Genomic DNA, 24,109 nt, shown 5'->3' with positions numbered 1-24,109 from the left:
TCAGCCGGCTCATCTTCTGCGGCTACCTCTTCTTCAGCTTCTCCCATTGCAGTATCATTGAAGCACGCACCATCAGGAATAATATCATTGTCGTCCCATTATTCTTCTTCATCTTCTTCCATTACAACACCGGTTTCTCCGTGCTTTGTCCAACAAATATAGTTTGGCATGAAACCCGACTTGAACAAGTGTGAATGAAGAGTCCTTGAGCAAGGATATTCCACCGTATTCTTACATATGGCACATGGGCAGCACATGAAACCATCGCGTTTGTTTGTCTCGGCCGCACGTAATAAAGAATGCACGCCGTCAATGAACTCCTGTGAGCGGCGATCAGCATTATACATCCAATGACGGCTCATCTGCATTACATGACATAAATATCATATTAAAACCTAGATCATAATTAATTATTTATACAACATGCGTGCCACCACAAAAGATACAAATTTATGAAAGCATCGCTACAATGTAGACAATCCCAACTACCACTAAAAGAACTAAAGCTAAAATACATTTCAGGAGCACAAGGATTTCGCGACCAATCTCAACTAAAACAGATAGATCCCCCGATTGTGCAACATCTTTGGGCTTCTTCGGCTAGATCACTGCCTCATTAGCCGCCGTATCTGCCTGTTGTGCAAGATATTTTTGCACGAGTTCAACATACTCTTCCTCCCAGTAGAAGCCTGAACATCGTCCACTGCCATCCCACTGAAATTAAAACAAAAAACTAGAACTTTAATCACAACCATCATGAAAATAGGTATAAACTAACCATAATCATTAAATACGATAAAATAACTCACATTGCGATCCGGACACTTGTAGAAGATACGATCCTTGTTGGGACCCTCCTTCTTCACTCGGTACTCCATCACAATCTTCATCTCATCACGACACTTGCCGCATGGAATGAGAGGAAGGCCCGGCCTAAGTCGCTTTGGAAACCCATGAGAGGCCGAGGACCCGGAAGCAGTTGCCATCTACTCTCTATACTCATTTTTTAATACACTATAAATTTCTTCTTTTATAAACAAATAAAATTAACAAACTATAAAATTATCTAGATCTCTAAACAATGATATTTTTAATGGTCATTGTGTTCTCGTCTTTTACTGCGGCAGGTAAGTAATTCATATGATATTTCCGCAAATTAACAGAAGAATGGGAATGTACACACATAACAGACTACTACGACGATATCGGGACGTGTGAATAAATAACCATCCGTACTAGTTGACCTTGCTTACGTGATCAGCTCGGCGAGGATTTCTCCACCGGACGGCACCGTACTTGGTCAAGGAAGAGCTCCGATTCTACGAGGAAGGGAACACGGTCTTCCACGACCGTTATCGCTCTCCCTCGTAGAATCAAAGCTCCTCCTTGACGTCCGTTACCGCTCGGCAGAGAACATCCTCGCCGACCTGAACACGGTCCGCAAGTTCAACTAGTAAGGATTTGCTATAATTTTCTAACTATTTTCTAACTTTATATTTATATATACTTTAACCTTCTGTCATGTAAATATGCAAGCTTAAAGTGATTTTGAGCTCAAATTGCTTACAAATGAAAAAAACCACAATAAAGAACCATAAATATATATAGTGAATAAAATAGCATAAGAAAATGGTAAAAAATGAGAGTATGAGATTGGTAACCTTTACAACTGAAGAATCGACGGAGGAATCGAAGAATGGATGGAGGAACAATGGAGGGAGGGAGGAAGCAAGAACACTACTGCAGTGAGCTTCAAAATGTGCTGAGCTCGGGCTCGGGGAGGAAGGAGGAGACGGCCGATTTATAAAGGGAGAACATTTAGTCCCGGTTGATAGATCCAATCGGGACTAAAGGTAACTTTCCAACCCCGGGCGCAGCCACGACCCGGGAGTAGACCTTTACTCCCGGTTGGAGCCACAAACCGGGAGTAAAAGTATACCTTTAGTCCCGGTTGGTGGCTCCAACCGGGACTAAAGGTCCCTGCCACCTCTGTCTGGCGCAGTAGCCGTTGGGCAGGGACCTTTAGTCCCGGTTGGAGCCACCAACCGGGACTAAAGGTATTTCTAGTCCCGGGGGCAAAAAATTCCGGGACTAGAGCCCATTTTGGCCGAGGATCAAAGGTCTGTTCTCTACTAGTGGCGAGAATTGGTTTTCCTTTTTCCAGCGAATTAGCAAATGTTTTTCTAATTTAGTTTTGAGCTGATCTTTGGAAAATTATAGCAAGTTCTGTAGGTGTACAAAAAATGTGAAACCAATTTTGTTAGGTTCCTAAAATTGTGCTCTATATGTTAGTGTATTTAGTTCACATATATATTTGTTGATACCAGCGGCTATTAAATCATTTGCGAGTGTTTAGTATTATTTAGGTTAGTATTTGTAGGAATATTTGTGACAAATTGGTAATAGCTTTGACCATGAAATTTTTACAGTATATTCACTGTATTATTATGTGCTCACTATAATTTTTGTAGCCTTAGAATAGGTTGAGAAATATGATAGCTAAGTACTCTCTTATGTAGTATATAGGAAATTGTTAATAAGAGTAAGAATATATTTTAATTGCTAAGTAGCACTTGTAGGTGAAACCCTACTGGTTTGATGGGAATGATGATTAGCTTGGTATTTTAGTCATTAGAGCTAGCTTAGTGGCTTAGTAGATGTATTCTTATTTTAAGAACTATTGTTGCCCTAATATTGAGTGTTGCATCGTCATTGCATGTATGTAGAGAACGAGTTGGTGGAGTTCATGACCGAAGGCGAGCAGGAGTATGAAGAGGTGATTGAAGAGTATGAGGAGGAGGTCCTCGTGTAGGAGGAGGTTTCAGAGCCACCACAGACTGACTGAGCTGACACCGTGCCTGCCCAAGGCAAGCCCCGGTGCTTAACCCTTATTTTGAATAAGCACTGAATATATATATCTATGATGTGCATTTACGTTACAGGCATTTTATGGAAACCACCTGCATAAATATATCTATCCTATGAGTCCTACTAGTACAGGTGCGAGTAGCTACTATGCTTAGGATTTTCTATAGCGTGAGTAACATGCCGTTACTCACAATAGGTGATTATTATTATCACTCTCATGATAAAATGGCGAAAGGAAAATGAAGACCGGGCAGGGCTATGGTACGGGTATTGGTGGGTGTAAGGGGTTGTGTCCCGCGGCCAACAGGGCATAGCTTGGTTACACTGTTTTCCCTGTCCATGTCGGTTAAGGACCGGCCATTGCATCAGATTCTAGTCAGGTCACAGACTTATTATCCTGAGCACATACTTGTTTATGAGAACAGGGAAGGCTCGTTGCTCTCTTGTCGTGGGTTCTGGCTCTTTTCGGACCGACTGATTGGAGGCGGGGATGGTGGAGGTCTAAGCACCACACTGAATCCTAGACTCAGGTGTGGGGGCTTGGAGTCCAAGTTTGGATGGGGACCTAGACCCCTTGACAGGAGAGTGATGGGTTGTGCCTGGGGTACAAGTAGGGCTTGTGTTTCGGGGTACCCAGCTTGGCACATTAATTTGCAAATCATTGGGTAATCCGGTGAAAGATCCTAATATGACTAGAGGGGGGGGGGGGGTGAATAGCCTATTTAAAAATCTACAAACCAACTTGAGCAATTTGATTAGTATGATAAATAGCGAAAAACAAACTTGCTCTAGCTCTACAAGGGTTGCAAGCCACCTATCCAACAATTCTAGTTACTATGATCACTAGACACACAATTTACTAAGTCACTACTCACTAAGATCTCTCACAATTGTTACACTACAGAGCTCCACTAGATGGACTTAAGCTATAAAGCAAGCTCTCAATTCTAGCTACACTAAAGACCTTGCTACAACTAGTTTGCGGGAATGTAAATGAGTAAGTAAGGTAATTATACTGCCACGTAGAGGAGTGAACCAATCACAAGATGAATACTTATTCAATCACTAGGAGAATACCAAAGGGCAAGAGACAACCAATTTTCTCCTGAGGTTCACGTGCTTGCCAACACGCTACGTCCCCGTTGTGTCAACCAACACTTGGTGGTTCGGCGGCTAAGAGGTGTTGCACGAATCTCATCCACATAATTGGACACCGCAAGAACCTACCCACAAGTGAGGTAACTCAATGACACGAGCAATCCACTAGGGTTACCTTTGGGCGCTCCGCTGGGGAAGGTACAAGTCCCCTCATAATCACCGGAGATGGCCATAAACAATCACCAACTCGTGCCAATCCTCCTCCGCTGCTCCAAGCCGTCTAGGTGGTGGCAACCACCAAGAGCAACAAGCGAATCCCGCAGCGAAACACGAACACCAAGTGCCCCTAGATGCAATCACTCAAGCAACACACTTGAATTCTCTCCCAATCTCACAATGATAATGAATCAATGATGGAGATGAGTGGGAGGGCTTTGGCTAAGCTCACAAAGTTGCTATGTCAATGCAAATGGCCAAGAGAGTGAGCTTGAGCCGGCCATGGGGCTTAAATAGAAGCCCCCACAAAATAGAGCCATTGAATCCTCAGTCTACTAAAAATTGGGGTGACCGGACGCTGGACCCCAGCGTTTGGTCGCACGATGCATGCCACGTGGCATCTGCTTCAAATGCTGATTGCCCGATCTCAACGGTCATCAGTATATTTAAGTTGTGACCAGACGTGCTGCTTCGAAGTGATCGAACGTAGGACCTCAGCGTCCGGTCGTTTCCAGTAAGATTCCATTCGCGACCGAACGTGTCCGGTTGATAACGACCGGACGCAGGACCCTAGCGTCTAATCACTTCCAGTAAGCATCCAGAGACAATTTTTTGTGATCGGACATGTCCGGTTACCCCTGACTGGACTCACCCAGCGTCCGGTCAGTCACCCTCTTCTCTGCGCGCTGCCACGTCAGCAGGACCGGACGCACCCTGTCAGCGTCCGGTCGAAGACCGACAACAGCGTCTTCACTGCCTCCACTGACCGGACGCTCCAGTCCAATTGAGGCCAGCGTCCGGTGCACTCTATGAAAACCTATCTTTTCTGTACAGGGCACCGGTGAAGTTTCTTACCCTTGCTCCCAAGTGCTAAACACAATGTGTATCACCTTTGTGTATGTGTGTTAGCATATTTTCACAAACATTTTCAAGGGTGTTAGCACTCCACTAGATCCTAAATGCATATGCAATGAGTTAGAGCATCTAGTGGCACTTTGATAACCGCATTTCGATATAAGTTTCACCCCTCTTAATAGTACGGCTATCGATCCTAAATGTGATCACACTCTCTAAGTGTCTCGATCACTAAACCGAAAAGCTCATATCAATTTCACATTTGCCTTCAGCTTTTTGTTTTTCTTTCCTCTTTTCCAAGTCCAAGCATATGATCATCACCATGCCATCACCATCATCATCATGTCATGATCTTCATTTGCTTCACCACTTGGAATGTGCCACCTATCTCATAATCACTTTGATAAACTAGGTTAGCACTTAGGGTTTCATCAATTTACCAAAACCAAACTAGAGCTTTCATCCGGTATGACTTGTCTACGATCTAGCACCGTAGTAAGAACTGGAAGATGAAAGATGGTGAAATGGATCTGTTTGCTCAACTAGTGCTTGAAAGTAGAACATGTGCTTACTTAGAATAGTTAGATAATGACCTAATCATGACTGCTAATAAGAACCATACCTAAGGAGTCACTACTAGTATTGCTTTCCGCAAAAAAGAAACCAAGCAAACCATAAAGCTTATCATATCCTTTAGAGTCGGGAAATTATTCCCACTAGTCGGGTAAGTCTTGCGAGTACATTAAGTACTCAGGGTTTATTTACCCTGTTGCAGGTGCAGCTTGAAGGGTAGCTGTTGTTTGGAGGATTCTTCTGGTGGGCACAGACGGATCCTTGTATTCTATCGTTAGATGTTTATTGTAATTCCACTGTTTAAATTCCGCACTCTGAACTTGGTACTGTAATAATGTATTTCTAATTAAGAACTCTGGTTGTATGAAATGGACTAAGTATTGTAAACTCGTTCTCATTATTGGATCCTGAAGGAAAAACGTGGATTATTCAAGTTCTCCCTTGGGGTGTGCTCGACGGAATCCGTACGACGTAGCTTGCTTTCGCGGTGCTTAGTGTCTGTTGGAAGACGAGCACCTCCGAAGGTGTGTTATTTCGGACGGTTCTGCCACAGAGGTTGCTGTGGTGCGGTTGGGCAGCGACCAATGTGAGCGGGGCCGCGCAGCTCGGCGGGGGAGTAGCATGGGCAGGAGGGCAGCGCCGGTGGCTTCTTCCTCGCGGTTCATGATACTCTCTCTTTTCTCGCTCTTTCTCTCACCAGCAATGACCCCTTCCCGGTGCTCTCTCTCCTCTCTCACACTCTGTCTCCTCAGATCTGTCATGGGGGCGGCCTCCGGCCTGAGACCAAGCTCGGCCTGCCCGGTGGCATCTCCACTCTCTCCCCCTCGTGGCCTCCCCTCCCATCCCTCTATATATGTTGTATGAATCAATTTGTGGATGAGTTGATATGTGATGTGTTGAACCCTTCTCCTTTGTGTTGTATGAATCGATTTATGGATGAGTTGATTTGTGATTTATGGATGAGTTGATTTGTGATATATGAATTGTTTCTTGGATGAACTGCTTGATTGAGCGGCGGTGGCGGCCAGCGAGCATGGCGGTGGCGGGGGTAACGAGCATGCTCCAGTGAGCATGGTGGCTGTATTCTTTTTTTTTTTCTTTTTAAAGCCTATCACCGCCGGGTGAAATACCGCCTGTGGTAGCCAGCGGCATCATTGCGGATTACCTACTGCTGGTGGTAAAGTCCGGCAGTGACAGGCCTTTTAGAACCGGTACTGTTTCCCTTTTCTGGAGTAGTGCCATATTAGTCTTTCAAAAGTACCATTCTGTAATTAATTACTTAAATAATATTTTATTTTAAAAAAAATGTCTGACGGAATCCGTCTTCCGCCCCTGAAGCATCTCATATGTATACGAACAGGGTCACATCCTTGTAGCTATCCTGAGTGTAATATGAAATATAGTGATTGGTGAAAGCATTGGCTGACATGAATGCGGACCCGTCAGCAGGCCAGTAAGATGATCGCAAAAGAGTTCTCCTTTTGCGGAGAGAAAGAAAGGAGACAGGCAGCTGGTAAAGTAGGCAGTCGAGTCAAGTCTCACATGAGTACTACCTTACCGGTACCACTGCATCCAGTGGTGTATAAGCATCCAATCGAACACATCGCCGGGGTTACTCTCAATGACTAGTCCATTGGGAACTAGTTATTTTCGGAGGGTGATGTTTCATTTCTAAGATGGCTGCTTGCTGATACCTCTATATGATAACATTAAGATACCCGACGTACATGGCCAAGAACTTCCGGAGGCAACATGAACATCGATGGCGTTGGGGACCTAAAGCTTGATGATAGCATACTGCAGGGCCATTAATTATTTGGTAGCTAAAGGGATATCAACCATTATTAGCTGAGCATTCAAGTAACAACTACTCCCTCTGTCCCTGAAAGAATCAATTTACAGACCAAAAGTTTGTCTCCAAAAGAATCTCGAAAAGAATCGATTTCTAGAGGTGAACGGTCCACCAATCCACATTAATCTCTCTCATAGTCTAGGTTGCATTTAACACAACCTCTCTATCATGCGCTGCTGTTGGATACTCCAAACGACACTACTTAATTAGGCTTCTCGATAACTAGAGAGCTATATTAAGGTTCAACAGTTTAATGAGGGGCAGTATGGTCTTTTATCTTCTTTGCTAATCTGTCCTAAAGTTGCTAGGAATTCATTCTTTCATGGACAGATGGACTATCTCAACTAGATGTCCCAACCCACCTAATAGCACCTAATATGCTACAAAAAAAAAGAGAAAAGTTTTGTCCTCCCACCTATACAAATTGATCTGCTCTACTAATAGCAAATAGAAAAGAAAGGACATTATAAACAAGCCACCAATGCATCCAACCTTTTTGCTAGTGGATCCAAACAAAACAAAACTAACTAATATGTAGCCAATTAATGATTGGTTAGCTAATATTAGTTGTAAACTATTAACCAAGTGACTATTAGCTCCTAATGGATCGAAACAGGGTCTTATATTAATTTTCCTAGGCTTGTAAGAGCATGTTGTTGTCGATACTCGTCATGGGTGGCGTAAACTGGTTTTGAGTCATGCTCTAATTTGCTCCTACAAGTTTGAGTGGTACATGGTGAAGGGACCGTGACGCCTAAGAGGGGGGGGGGGTGAATTAGGCAACTTAAAATTCTAACTCTAAACTATGGCCTCTTTTTCTAACCCTAGCGAAACCTATGCAATAGATAAGCTATCTAGATGTGCAACTATGGTTTTGCTAGTATGTTGCTATCTCTACCGCAAACGTAGTAAAGTAATCAATGTAAATGCGGAAGCTAAAGAGCAAGGTAGAGATATGCAAACTCCCGTCGACGACTCCGGTATTTTTACCGAGGTATCGAGAAGCGCGCAAGCTTCCCCCTAGTCCTCGTTGGAGCCCCTTGCAAGGAATCCCTCGCAAGGGCCAAGCTCCCGGTCGGGTAACTCCGTGGATAGCCTCGGGCCTTCCCCACGCGCAAGTGGGTCTCCGATGTGCCTCTCGACAAGCCTCTCCCGGATGCTCCTCTCCGTCTTCACTATCAAGCTTCCGGCCGAAACGCCGCGGGCCTTGTTCCCTTCAGTACACGGTGGCGGCCGCACCACAAACGCGGTTGGTGCGATCTCACAAGACTTCAAGCCCCTCCGATGTACAACTCTTGTGCTCGCAAGCACCGGGTGGCAAGAGGTATGCAAACCTCACTAAACACTAGGCATACACCTAGAGCAAGCGCATAAGCGGTGGTCTAATCAACCTAAGCACTTCGCAAAGCACCTACGCTAATCACCTGATGAAACACTAAGCACTATGCAAGTGGAGATTACTAAAATGGTGTATCAACACCCTTGGTATGTTTCCTCAGCTCCACTTTTCTCAAATGGCCGGTTGGGGGTTGTATTTATAAGCCCCACTGAGAAAGTAGCCGTTGGGGTCGAATTCCCGCGAAACTGCTACTGACCGGACGCTGAATCGTCCTGACCGGACGCGTCCGGTCGTCCCAACCGTTGAGCCGGCAAAACACTGATCGGACGCTGGCTAGCATCCGGTCGCCTGCCACCGGACGTGTCCGGTCACAGATATGCCGCTCTGGAACCTTTCTGTACTCGATCGGACGCTGCGTTCCTGCGTCCGGTCGGTTGCCGCCAGTGTTCGGTCCTTGCGTCCGGTCGCCTGTCTGCCGAGCCACCGGTCCAGCGTCCGGTCGCGCTTCCAGTGTCCGGTCCTTGTGTCCGGTCGCGTCTACGAGCTCGTTTCTTCGTGATCTTGCGTACGGCTTGGTTCCTATCTTCATGCTTGGACTTTGCTTGATATCTTGGGTCTTTTCTTGTGCTCCTAAGGTCTTGCTTAAGGTGTTGATCATCGGATCATCACGTCGCCTTCGTCCAAGTCACGTCTTGCACTCTGTTGGACTACAAAACAAACACTTGCAAATTCATTAGTCCAATTTGGTTGTGTTGGTCATCAAACACCAAAATCCAAAGTAAATGGGCTTAGGGTCCATTTTCCTTACAATCTCCCCCTTTTTGGTGATTGATGACAACACGACCAAAGCAAGCAAATGATAGAGATTTTGAAATTTAAAAACTACCTACTTGCTAGGATGCAATGCAAAGGGCAAGGTTATATGATGCTAGAAAATCCTACTCAGATACCAATCGAAGACCATCTTGCCCTTACAAAAGTCCCCATGTGTCATTATGGATTCCTGTAAATTTTACCATTACTTAGTCTAATCCATAATCAACTTTCCTCCCTTTCTTGGACCATTACCACTTGTAGACATCAACTTGATGCTTGCCTTTGGTCCTTCAAATTCCTTTGGTCCTTCAAATTCTCCCCCTTTGGCATCAAACACCGAAAAGGAAGACATTAGCAGCACAAGGGAGGGTCAAATTTCATGATCCTTTGTGTATAGAATGAAATGGATCACAAAATTTGACTCTCACATTATATAGACTAAGCTCCCCCTAAATGTATGCATACATATGGTAGAACGCAAAGCATATGCATAAATAGCAATTTATTGCACAAGAGAGTTTAATCTATATAATGCATGGAGAAAGCATATAAATATGAAAAGAAATAAACATGATGATGCCAATTAAAGAATGATGCTTAGCTCCTGGGACTCCAATTTCCTTACAATGAGACTACTACACATATGTTTGAAAAATTGATACCATTTGAAGAAGTGTTAGTCTCAAAGCATCCAAGTTGTAGAATTACTCCCTCTAAATATGGGCACACAAAAGTAGAATACTTTGTAGAAATCATGCACATTGATTTTAGAATAAAAAATACCACTTGAAAGATGACATCTCATGAATGTGAGAATCATTTTCAAAATAGATATTTGGGAGAGATTATCTACAATTTTGGACTTTGGCACATATTAGATAAACAAAAGTAAGACAAGCTATGTGCCATGCTTCTAAGCAATTTTAACACCATGTAGGTTTGCTCCAAGGGTTGATAATGAAACCGAGCAAGCCTACCATATGATATACCTATTGAATGCATGACAAAATATTTAAGCATGTAAATGCAAACATTAGGCATAAAAGATAACAAGATGCTTTAAGAGTATACCAATTGAAAGACAATACCAATTGAAATAAATGCTAATTGAAAGTAATAACATCTAGTTACCTAACATGGGAAGGGGAATTTCGGTCCATAGTATTCACTAACCTACTTGGCAATGACTTTGTCCATCATGATGCACCCCATGAAATGCACCCATACTTTGCCAAGTCTCCAAATTCCCCGAAGTCTGACGGACTTCTCACTTCCCTTTCGGGATCCAAACCTTCTTGGTGCTCTTCATGTTGGAAATGATTTCCTTTGGCACCCAAAAGCATTTGACCCCATTGTTGGCTTGCTTGTTCACCTTGATGGCCACCACCTTGTCACTTTTCTTTTTCTTCAAGAGATAAGGTGTGGAGGCCTTCTTGTCCACCTTGTTGGTGTAGGTGTTGGAGAGCTTGCTTGTTTGCTTTTTCTCCTTCTTCTTTGCTCCTCCCCCATTCTTCACCTTGCACTCATAGGATTTGTGACCTTCCTTGTGGCACACGTAACAAACCACGGTTTGTCCTTCATCAAGCTTCTTCACTCCCTTGACGGTGTTATCTTAATGAAGTTGGGTTTGCTTCGCCTTGCCTTTTACTTGAGTCAAGTCCTTGGTGAGGCGAGCTACTTCTTGCTTGAGTTGCTCATTCTCCTTTGCAACCTCTTGTGTGCATGTATCTACAATAACTTTCTCAACACAAACTTGGTTGCACAAAGGTGAGTCTAAACATAAATCATTACAAGAAGTAGAGGCATCCTTTTTAGACATGTTAAAGATAGAACTTTTCTTTTTAGATGCCTTGGTGGGGTTTGTGCTAACGGCTTCAAGATTAGCAACTTTATTAGTTAGCTCATCACAATGTTTGCACATGGTTTCCATTTTAGCAAGCAAACTATTATATGCTTCTTGTGAGCTAGCTAACTTTTCTTTTAATTTTTCATTTTTCTTTAAAAGTTGCTCATCATTGATTGTGCATGCATTTGTTGTTGCACTAGCCTCAAATTGCTCAATTTTAGTAGATAGTTCAACATTGAGATTTGCAAAGTTTTCATATTGTTCAAGCAAATTTTTGTATGCTTCTTGTGAACTACCTAGCTCTTCTTTTAAATTTTTGAGTTTCTTTTGTTGACTAGTGCAAACTTTAGCATATTTAAGATTTTGTTGCACAATTGTATTATAAGATGGCAAATCATCTTCACTATCGCTCTCACTAGAGGATGAGCTTTCATTACCTCGTGCCATAAGGCACACACGAGAAGAGCTTGATGATGAGTGCTTGCGCCCTCGCCTCTTGTGATGATCTTCTTCACTTGAGGAATTATCCCATGACCTTATTGATGTGAGGGCTTTGTTCTTGCACGCCTTCTTCTTTGCCTTGGGCGTGGGCTTGTTTGGACAAACTTCCACAAAGTGCCCCAACTCGCCGCATCCATAGCATCCTTTCTTTCTTTGCTCGTCTCTTTGATTAGTGAAAATGAGGTCTTGAATTTGGATGGGCACACCCTTGACATTGAGCCTTACGATCATCTTCTCTACCTTTTTGATAAGTTTGATTGATTCTTCATCAAGGTCGGAGGTGGAGGAGGAAGATTGATCATCATCACTTGATTCTTCATCATCATCATCATCGTTCTCATCTTCTTCTTCTTCTTCACTTGAGGAACTTGAGCTTGAGCTTGTCTCAACTTGCTTGCCCTTCATCTTCTTTTTCTCGCTACAAGCGAGAGCTTTGCCTTTGCTTGATGAAGAAGCTTCTTCTTGCCCCATCTTACGTGACATTTCAAATGCCACTAACTTGCCAATGGCTATGCCCGGGGTCATATTGCTCTCCTCCATGTTGTGAAGGATGGTAATGATGCTTGCATATTTCTTTTGTGGTAGCACGGAGATGATCTTCCTCACGATGTCCGCGTCATCTAGCTTTAATAAACCTATAGAATGGAGCTCATTGATAATTAGATTCAAACGAGAATACATATCACGAACAAGCTCATCATCATTCATAGTAAAGGAATCATAGTTTTGCTTTGCTAGACAATGTTTTTGCTCACAGACATTGCTTGTGCCGTCATGGAGCTCTTGGAGTTTTAACCAAATTTCATGTGCCGTATTTAAGGTGAACACTTGGTTAAACACATCCATGCTAAAGGATTCAAACAAGCAATTCTTAGCTCTAGCATTGAAATGCATTTCTTTTTCATCACTCTTTGTGGGTTTTTCGGGATTCTTGATGGGTTTCATTCTGTCACGAGTGACTCTCCATACACCCAAATCAACCGCCTCAAGGTGGCAAGCCATTCTAGCTTTATAGTATGGGAAGTTAGTGCCGTCAAATTGTGGAGGCCTAGCGGTATCCATCCCAACCACTCTACAATAGCGTCGGCTCAACGGCGGTTAAGCCAATGGTCCAAATTATGAGCCAACCGGCTCTGATACCAATTGAAGGGACCGTGACGCCTAAGAGGGGGGGGGGGGGTGAATTAGGCAACTTAAAATTCTAACTCTAAACTATGGCCTCTTTTTCTAACCCTAGCAAAACCTATGCAATAGATAAGCTATCTAGATGTGCAACTATGGTTTTGCTAGTGTGTTGCTATCTCTACCGCAAACGTAGTAAAGTAATCAATGTAAATGCGGAAGCTAAAGAGCAAGGTAGAGATATGCAAACTCCCGTCAACGACTCCGGTATTTTTACCGAGGTATCGAGAAGCGCGCAAGCTTCCCCCTAGTCCTCGTTGGAGCCCCTCGCAAGGAATCCCTCGAAGGGCCAAGCTCCCAGTCGAGTAACTCCGTGGATAGCCTCGGGCCTTCCCCACGCGCAAGTGGGTCTCCGATGTGACTCTCGGCAAGCCTCTCCCGGATGCTCCCCACCGTCTTCACTATCAAGCTTCCGGCCGAAACGCCGCGGGCCTTGTTCCCTTCAGTACACGGTGGTGGCCGCACCACAAACGCGGTTGGTGCGATCTCGCAAGACTTCAAGCCCCTCCGATGTACAACTCTTGTGCTCGCAAGCACAGGGTGGCAAGAGGTATGCAAACCTCACTAAACACTAGGCATACACCTAGAGCAAGCGCATAAGCAGTGGTCTAATCAACCTAAGCACTTCGCAAAGCACTTACGCTAATCACCTGATGAAACACTAAGCACTATGCAAGTGGAGATTACTAAAATGGTGTATCAACACCCTTGGTATATTTCCTCAGCTCCACTTTTCTCAAATGGCCGGTTGGGGGTTGTATTTATAAGCCCCACTGAGAAAGTAGCCGTTGGGGTCGAATTCCTACGAAACTGCTACTGACCGGACGCTGAATCATCCTGACCGGACGTGTCCGGTCGTCCCGACCGTTGAGCCGGCAAAACACTGATCGGACGCTGGCTAGCGTCCGGTCGCCTGCCACCGGACGCGTCCTGTCACAGATATGCCGCTCTGGAACCTTTCTGTACTCGATCGGACGCTGCGTTCCTATGTCCGGTCGGTTGCCGCCAGTGTCCGGTCCTTGCGTCCGATCGCCTGTCTGCCGAGCCACCGGTCCAGCGTCCGGTCACGCTTCCAGCGTCCGGTCCTTGCGTCCGGTCGCGTCTGCGAGCTCGTTTCTTCGTGATCTTGCGTACGGCTTGGTTCCTATCTTCATGCTTGGACTTTGCTTGATATCTTGGGTCTTTTCTTGTGCTCCTAAGGTCTTGCTTAAGGTGTTGATCATCGGATCATCACGTCGCCTTCGTCCAAGTCACGTCTTGCACTCTGTTGGACTACAAAACAAACACTTGCAAATTCATTAGTCCAATTTGGTTGTGTTGGTCATCAAACACCAAAATCCAAAGTAAATGGGCTTAGGGTCCATTTTCCTTACACATGGCACGAAGCCATTACTATCAAAACCCAGGCTTGGTATTTATAGACTTGGAATGTCAGAAGCAATCATCCTTTGGCTTCAAGCAAAACAATCTGGTCAATAATCATACTTTGCCAAATATACTTATGTATAACAGTACAAGTATGGGAAGTTTCTATATGCCATTATAATTATCACGTTTTGGAGATCTGCAACTATAATTCATGACAATACCATTACAATTATTCCTCTACATGAGATATGTTGGGTCGCTGTTTATTTTGAGGAATTTTTATGTTTAACAGTTACTGATTGACAACTACAATTCTAGGCTTTCTGTAGCACTTGTCTAACATTGAGAAATTCTTGTCCATCTTGCTTCTCTTTATGAAAATCAAGTTAACCGGAATACGCTAGATTAGCTAAACCTATATCAGTAACTGTGAAACTAGAGCATCAGTTTCTAGTATCTCTAAATCTTCTAGTATATTCGGAGATAGTTTCATGTAGTTTCTGTTTATCTGATGTAAGCTGTGACAGTTTTAACTCATTTTGACCACTAAAGAAATAATCATGGAAATGTTTGCTCTATATTAGACCAAGGGCGAACTGAGTTTGGGGGAGAATAAGCGGAACTAGATCCAAAAAAGCAGAAATCAATTTTTTGAAAAAGATTCTAAAAAAGGGGTAGGAAATGAAAATCAAGTAAGTGCAGCACTGAGTAGAGATAAAGGAAATAATCTCAACTTATTGATATCACTAGAGCTAACCTCACCACGGTACTGTACAATAAATTGGCCTATGTGCTCTAATGTGCTCCTACTATCATCACCACTGAATTTGACAAACTCAGGTATTTTGGCCCCTTGTGGATATGCAATGTGCTCATATCTATCATAATACGGTCTCAGAGATGACCGATTCTTGACTTTAGGTTCTACACCATAAGTTTTCCTAGATATTTCCATCATTCATCTCTTAAGCTAGGCAATTTGGGAGATGATCCATGGTACGTGCCTATATGTTTTTTAGATTGCGGTTTGTTATAGGTTTAGTTTCAAAATGTATATGGAGCATGTTGCTACAAACCACCAAAATTGGACAATGGACTGTGTGGCAAAGCCATACTTTGTGGTGGCACAAAACTATAAATCTCATTATTTCGGCCAGAAGAAGCCAAAGGAGAGGAGGTATGCTGATTATAGGAGAAGAAGGAGATAAAACCATATGCCCATATTGCTCTGGGGGTGTCGCTGATGGACTAGAAGATGCAATTTGTGGTTGAGGCCCATATGAAGTAGACGTAAAATTGCTCTTTTCGGCATCGGAGATGTTACCAAAAGTTTTGTTTTCAGGTTTAGCTGCCATAATAAGCTTTCATATTCTCAACCAAGACATCAAATTTACATGCTAAGTGTCTTTACATAATTCTACTAGATATACAAGACAAGTTTATATCTCAAAAAATACAAAATAAGTTGCTACAAGCTTGATGCATAAGTTAAATATAAGTTGTTAATTGTATAAAAGAGCTTCAAAACACATCCAGTATTGGTTTTATTTCTAGATCTCATCGTAGGGCAACAGAACATTCACTACGGGAAACACGTGATTTGCCGAGTGCAAAAATCTTTGCTGAGTGCCAAATTTCGGGCACTCGGCAAAGACCTGCTTTGCCGAGCGCCGCACTCGGCAAAATATGACACTCGTGTCCTGGTTTGTGAGCATCGTACGTGACAACGTGCTCGAAACTTTTTCAAAATTTTTCCACGGCATACGCATACGATACGGCGACAACTCGACAAGTTTCATGATTTTCGGAATTCGTTTGCATTTTATACAATTAAAAAAACCACTCCCACGTAAGTTGGCGGCATTGCCCTGTGAGCACGTTGATCGAAATTTCGAGACAGTTCCTGGATTTAGCCTAAATTTACACTAAGAAACAAGGATAACATTTTTTGAACGAATGTAATCCATTATTCGATGCACATGCAGTTCAAACTTATATTTTCTGGAAAAATTCAACAAAACAAAATAAACTATAGAAATATGGCAAAAGGCAATGAAAATGTCCCAAATTTAAACATGTTATTTGTGGTAGTGTACTAAAGCTTCAAAAAAAAATTAGTGGCAAAAAACAAAAAAAAATTATTTTGCCGAGTGCCTAGGGTTGGCACTCGGCAAAGTAATAACTTTGCCGAGTGCCGCCTAGCTGGCACTCGGCAAAGGGCTGCTGAATTTTTTTTAAAACTTCGCCGAGTGCCAGATCATGACACTCGGCGAAGAAAATTGACTTTGCCGAGTGCCGCCGATCTGGCACTCGGCAAAGCCGCCGTTTCCTTCAACCGCGCCAGGCCGGGCGCGCTCTCTGTCTCGCTCTCTCATTTCTCTCTCCCTCTCACCTCTCTCTCCCTCAGCCGCCGCTGCCGCACCGCGGCGCCCGTCCCAGCCACCGTGCCTCCCCACCCCGGCCACCGCGCTTCCCCTCCCCGGCCACTGCGCCACCCCGCCCCGGCCACCACGCCACTACAGAAGAGAGGAGGAGGAGGCAGGGGAGAAGAGAGGAGAAGGGGAGAAGAGAGGAGGAGGGGAGAAGAGAGGAGGAGAAGGAGAAGGAGAGGAGAAGGAAGGTGCCGTCCTAGGCCCGTCGACCCTCACGCCGCTGCGGTCGTCCCTGCCGTCGTCGCCGACCCTCGTCGCTGCCATTCTCGTCGCGAAGGTATGCCCTACACCTGTAGTAGTTAGTAGTAGTACTTAGTAGTGTTAGTAGTAGTTAGTAAGTAGTAGTAGTTAGTAGTTAGTAGTGTTAGTAGTATTGTTAGTAGTAAGTAGTGATAGTAGTAGTGTTAGTAGTAGTAGTGTTAGTGTTGGTAGTAGTTGTAGTGGTAGTAGTACTTGTTGTTGTACTACTTCGATACTTTCATCTGCATGGAAAGGGAACTAAAGTACATGGCTCGTCTTGGTATATATATGTTTGTTGGCCTTCGTGCCTATGTTTGGTATATATGTGGTTGTTGGCCATCGCGCCTACGTTTGTTGCAGGTTTTGGAAACCTCCCCGTGCAGGGGAGGTGCTGCCGAAATTTTCAATGGATTCTAACCTATTGCTTTTTTATGTAAGAGAAGGACCCGTGGGAGGGACTCGGCGACCCCGATCATCTTCGTCGGCGCTGCTGGTCTGCCTGCATCGCATTGCCTCGCCACTGCACCGACACGCCACTGCCCTGCTAGCCTGACTCCACCGCCACCCTAGGTATGACCCCCTCCTCCTTTGCATGCATGTTTTATATGGTCACGTAGCCCTGTTAGGCGTCTCCTGTTCGAAAGAGATACGGTCGGAGATATGCAAATCTTTGCATATCTGCGACCGTATCTCTTTCGGATTGTCCACGTATTTTGGACAGCCCACGGATGCGTAGATGAGGTTAGTTTCCATGGTTCGCTCCGGTCCGAGACAGACTTTCGGCATCACCTTCCTATTGTTCTCCAGATACACACTCTCCCTTGCAGGACGTGTATCGGGAGAACAGCGGGGAGGTGCTGCCAAAATTCTATCTCGGATAGGAGCGGAGCATTGAAGCTGACCTCATCTACGCATCTACGGGTGGGATTAGGACCTATCCTCACCTATTGGATGGTAGGAACGCCGTGCAGATGCAATTGCTGGTTATATTACTCGCTTGCATATGTATATGCCAGAGGATGGAGAACCGTGATTGGATGTACATGGGCCATGCAAGTATGACCCCAGAATGGATGACTAAGACTAATGCTTTCTTGGAGCATTCATTTGGTGAGGCTGCTAGAGGGTCGAGTCGGATGCCGTGTCCCTGCAGCAAATGTGACAACCGTGTAAGAAAGAATAGGAAGAACGTGGGGAAAGATCTTTGCAAGTATGGATTCACGCCAAACTATACCTGCTGGATCCACCATGGTGAAGCCGATCGTATTAGAGAGGAGGTGGTGAGACCACACCTCGAGGCTTTTGATGGAGATGCGGGGGTAGCAGACTGGATGGATGACTTTCAGGAGGCATGGTTCGGTGAAGGATTAGAGGACGAGCCAGAGGAATCCGCAAAGGCGTACTACGATATGCTGTCTTCGGCATAGAAGCCCCTTCATGAAAAGACAATGGTTTCGCAACTGGATGCCATTGGACGCCTAATGGCGTTCAAGTCACAGTGTAGCATGAGTCGAGACAACTTCGATGGTATGTTGGCAGTTGTTGGATCCCTGCTTCCAGAGGGTCACATTCTGCCGAAGAACTTGTACGAGTCACAGAAACTTCTTCGTGCCCTTAAGATGCCGTATGAGCACATCCATACTTGTCCGAATGGTTGCGTCCTATTTAGGAAAGATCACGAGAAAGCAACGCACTGTCCAAAGTGCAAATCCTCTAGGTATCTGGAGGTCGACACTAGTGATGGCAAGAAGGAACATCTTGGTATCCCCATGAAGGTCCTACAGTACCTTCCTATCATACCGAGGATCCAACGGCTGTACATGATAGAGGAGTCCACGAAACAGATGACATGGCACAAACATGGCAAAAGATACAATGCTGACAAGATGGTACACCCATCGGATGGCGATGCATGGACCCATTTCGATGGCATACATCATGGTAAAGCTGAGGAGGCTCGGAATGTACGTGTAGTGCTGGCAACAGATGGGTTCAACACCTATGGATTGCTGGCGGCCCCGTACACTTGTTGGCCCGTGTTCGTGATCTCCCTCAATCTCCCCCTCGGCGTCATGTTTCAACCCAAGAACGTATTCTTGTCACTGATAATTCCTGGACACCCAGGGAACAAGATGGATTTGTTCATGGAGCCTCTCATTGATGAATTGATCCTTGCTTGGGAAAAGGGGGTACTGACATACGACCGAGCTACAAAGAAGACCTTCATAATGCATGTGTGGTGCCACTACTCCCTGCATGACTTCCTGGCGTATGGCATATTCTGCGCGTGGTGTGTTCACAGGAAGTTCCCATGCCCAATATGCAAGACAGCTGTGAGGTTCACTTGGCTAAAGAGGGGTGGCAAGTTTTCTTCGTTTGACCAACATCGTCAATTCCTCCCTCTTGACCATCCATTCAGACGAGACATCAAGAACTTCAGGAAAGGGGTTCAAGTCACCGACCCTGCACCTCAGATGATGACCGGTGCTGAGGTCCGTGCTGAGATAGAGGCTCTCAAAGATGATAAAGAGAAAGGTGGTTTTATTGGATATGGTGAGGAACACCAGTGGACTCATAAATCAGGCTTGACTAGGCTCCCCTATTTCAATGACCTTCTTGTTCCACACAACATTGATGTAATGCACACAGAAAAGAATATCGTCGTGGTGCTTTTTGCAACACTCATGGACATTCCTGATAAGTCAAAGGACAACGTTAAGGCTAGACTAGACCTAGCAACAATGTGCGATAGTACAAAGCAAGTGATGAAGCCTCCCGCGCCCGGCAAGAAATGGAGGACTCCGGTCGATTTTGTCTTGAAAAAGGACCAAAGGAAGGAAGTACAGCAGTGGATCTAGACGTTAATGTTCCCTGATGGGCATGCGGTGAATTTGAGTAGGGGAGTGAACTTGTCCACTATGCGAGTCTTAGGGATGAAGAGTCATGACTACCACATATGGATTGAGCGGCTCCTTCCTGCGATGACCCGAGGATATGTCCCTGAGCATGTGTGGCACGTGCTGGCAGAGTTGAGCTATTTCTTCCGCCAGCTTTGTGCCAAGGAGTTATCTCGGGGCGTGATTGATGACTTGGAGAAAGTGGCACCTGTGTTGCTCTGCAAGTTGGAGAAGATCTTCCCACCCGGCTTCTTCCTGGCAATGCAGCATCTGATTTTGCACCTACCGTACGAGGCATGAATGGGGGGGGCCGTGCAGGCCCATTGGTGCTATACAATTGAGAGATGTCTAAAGATTCTTCGGAAAAAGTGTAGAAATAAAGCCAAAATTGAGGCTTCTGTGGCAGAGGCATTCATTCTGGAGGAGGTGTCAAACTTCACAACAGCATACTTTAAGGATGGCCTTCCCAGCATGCACAATCATCCCCCCTCGTTACAACGCGGACGAGAGTTCATCGAACCTCAGCCTTTTCAAAGGGCAACTTGGAAAGGCAAGCGCATCGGGCACCAAGACCTTGCAGCATGATGAGTGGCGCACTATCATGCTGTATGTGATGTTGAACCTTGACGAAGTGAAGCCTTATGTGCAGTAAGTTCTCAATGAGCTTGTTACATACGCCCTTGTCACTATCCTCCATCTATCGAACCCCCTTATCTCTTGTTTTTTAGGGAATTTCTGAAAAAATACTGGAGAGGGAATAGGGCTCCTTCCCCTCAAGAAGAAGATAGTCTTCTCAAAGATGGTGTGCCCGATTTCATATCCTGGTTCGATACGAAGGTACCGTCCAATTTACCTCGTTCAATCTTTGACATCCCAGTTTGCTCCTACGAGCGAGTAATGTAACGATCTATCCGGCCTCCTATGGATTGCTGGCGGCCCCGTACACTTGTTGGCCCGTGTTCGTGATCTCCCTCAATCTCCCCCTCGGCGTCATGTTTCAACCCAAGAACGTATTCTTGTCACTGATAATTCCTGGACACCCAGGGAACAAGATGGATTTGTTCATGGAGCCTCTCATTGATGAATTGATCCTTGCTTGGGAAAAGGGGGTACTGACATACGACCGAGCTACAAAGAAGACCTTCATAATGCATGTGTGGTGCCACTACTCCCTGCATGACTTCCTGGCGTATGGCATATTCTGCGCGTGGTGTGTTCACAGGAAGTTCCCATGCCCAATATGCAAGACAGCTGTGAGGTTCACTTGGCTAAAGAGGGGTGGCAAGTTTTCTTCGTTTGACCAACATCGTCAATTCCTCCCTCTTGACCATCCATTCAGACGAGACATCAAGAACTTCAGGAAAGGGGTTCAAGTCACCGACCCTGCACCTCAGATGATGACCGGTGCTGAGGTCCGTGCTGAGATAGAGGCTCTCAAAGATGATAAAGAGAAAGGTGGTTTTATTGGATATGGTGAGGAACACCAGTGGACTCATAAATCAGGCTTGACTAGGCTCCCCTATTTCAATGACCTTCTTGTTCCACACAACATTGATGTAATGCACACAGAAAAGAATATCGTCGTGGTGCTTTTTGCAACACTCATGGACATTCCTGATAAGTCAAAGGACAACGTTAAGGCTAGACTAGACCTAGCAACAATGTGCGATAGTACAAAGCAAGTGATGAAGCCTCCCGCGCCCGGCAAGAAATGGAGGACTCCGGTCGATTTTGTCTTGAAAAAGGACCAAAGGAAGGAAGTACAGCAGTGGATCTAGACGTTAATGTTCCCTGATGGGCATGCGGTGAATTTGAGTAGGGGAGTGAACTTGTCCACTATGCGAGTCTTAGGGATGAAGAGTCATGACTACCACATATGGATTGAGCGGCTCCTTCCTGCGATGACCCGAGGATATGTCCCTGAGCATGTGTGGCACGTGCTGGCAGAGTTGAGCTATTTCTTCCGCCAGCTTTGTGCCAAGGAGTTATCTCGGGGCGTGATTGATGACTTGGAGAAAGTGGCACCTGTGTTGCTCTGCAAGTTGGAGAAGATCTTCCCACCCGGCTTCTTCCTGGCAATGCAGCATCTGATTTTGCACCTACCGTACGAGGCATGAATGGGGGGGCCGTGCAGGCCCATTGGTGCTATACAATTGAGAGATGTCTAAAGATTCTTCGGAAAAAGTGTAGAAATAAAGCCAAAATTGAGGCTTCTGTGGCAGAGGCATTCATTCTGGAGGAGGTGTCAAACTTCACAACAGCATACTTAAGGATGGCCTTCCCAGCATGCACAATCATCCCCCCTCGTTACAACGCGGACGAGAGTTCATCGAACCTCAGCCTTTTCAAAGGGCAACTTGGAAAGGCAAGCGCATCGGGCACCAAGACCTTGCAGCATGATGAGTGGCGCACTATCATGCTGTATGTGATTGTTGAACCTTGACGAAGTGAAGCCTTATGTGCAGTAAGTTCTCAATGAGCTTGTTACATACGCCCTTGTCACTATCCTCCATCTATCGAACCCCCTTATCTCTTGTTTTTTAGGGAATTTCTGAAAAAATACTGGAGAGGGAATAGGGCTCCTTCCCCTCAAGAAGAAGATAGTCTTCTCAAAGATGGTGTGCCCGATTTCATATCCTGGTTCGATACGAAGGTACCGTCCAATTTACCTCGTTCAATCTTTGACATCCCACTTTGCTCCTACGAGCGAGTAATGTAACGATCTATCCGGCCTCACCTTGCAGGCCCGCAAGGATGTGGAAATGGATGCTGAGTTGAAAGGGCTCGCCAAAGGCTTCGCCTACAAGGTCAAGTCATTCACCGTTTATGATGTGAATGGCTATCGCTTTCACACAAGAAACTACGAGCGGAGTCAGGCCCAATCGGAAAACCACGAATACCGGAGTTCGTACGCCTGGCACCGATGAGCGCGACTAGTACGGCATAGTAGAAGAAATATACGAGCTCAATTTTGAGTGTCACAAAGCTCCTAATCAAGTCGTATTCAAATGCCATTGGTTCGATCCTAATATCACGAGAACAGCCCCTGAGATTGGACAAGTCGAAATTCGACAGGATTCTGTCTATCAAGGAGAGGATGTCTATATTGTGGCTCAACAGGCCACGCAAGTTTATTATCTCCCATGGGCGTGCCAAAAATACCCCAATCTTATCAGGTTGGTACCTTGTGCAGTTGGTATCGCCGCACGGTAAACTGCCTGTCCCAAACTATGAGGATTACAACTTTGACCCAAACACACGGGAGTTCTATCAACTAGAGGGGCTAGAAGGGAGGTTTGACATAGACATGTTTTCGTTGATGGGCATGGAAGTAGACAATGCCATTGATCAGGACGATGGAGATGAGGACGACTGGAGAAGAGGTGCAAAATGCTAAGGACTTACAAATGCTTGAGCGATTACAGTTAGGCGATGACAATGATGACAACGATGGAGATGAGCCCGATTTACTCGACAATATTGATAGTGATGACGACACCTATGATCCATCCACTGCCGATCGTGAAGAATATTTCTAATTCATGTAATACTATATTATTATTATTATTATTATTATTATTATTATTATTATTATTATTACTGCAATTATGTTTCATTCATTTTGCATCTCTTTATAAGTACTTGTAATTTAATTGTGCTAATTGGTTTACTCTTTGAAATTGCAGGCACTCGACAAAATGCCGGGCGGAAGGCAGGCCCGTCAGGGGGTCAACTCCCTCTACATGAGGGAGCGCTCACCACCCCACGCTAAGGAGGACCCCTTGCCGGAGCCACCGACGAGGAGGACGAGGAGTGGCCGCCCCCTGCGGCCGTCCGAGGACGAGGGTGCAGCCGGCTACCACCCCGTCGGTGGACGAGGACGACCAGGCAGTGGGCCTGCACATATGAGGGGGTGGCACTTCCTCTGACTCATCGGACCACGGGGAGGCGGTGATAGCGACACCAGGGGGTTCCACTAGCACTGCCTCTGGCTCTACCTCGTCGGGAGTCTACTTGCGCGGGCCC

General features: G+C 45.3%; 1 protein-coding gene across 4 annotated transcripts in view; it reads right to left on the bottom strand.

Moving 5' to 3' along the window:
• Positions 1 to 8,496: 8,496 nt before the first annotated feature.
• The window catches only part of LOC136549549 (trans-resveratrol di-O-methyltransferase-like), a 155,929-nt gene continuing 140,316 nt past the window's right edge, over positions 8,497 to 24,109 (bottom strand). For 2 of the 4 annotated variants that reach the window (XM_066540858.1, XM_066540859.1), the window contains exon 2: positions 8,497 to 12,599. In XM_066540858.1, coding sequence (XP_066396955.1) covers positions 11,230 to 12,504 — 1,275 coding nt within the window. In that variant the 5' untranslated portion in view covers positions 12,505 to 12,599 and the 3' untranslated portion in view covers positions 8,497 to 11,229. The remainder of the gene's footprint in view (positions 12,600 to 24,109) is intronic. The other 2 variants (XR_010781948.1, XR_010781947.1) reach the window with 2 other exon arrangements.

The sequence above is a fragment of the Miscanthus floridulus genome, chromosome 4 (assembly GCF_019320115.1).
Source record: "Miscanthus floridulus cultivar M001 chromosome 4, ASM1932011v1, whole genome shotgun sequence".
Classification (NCBI taxonomy): Eukaryota; Viridiplantae; Streptophyta; class Magnoliopsida; order Poales; family Poaceae; genus Miscanthus; species Miscanthus floridulus.
This window is presented reverse-complemented; position numbering and strand designations above follow the sequence as displayed.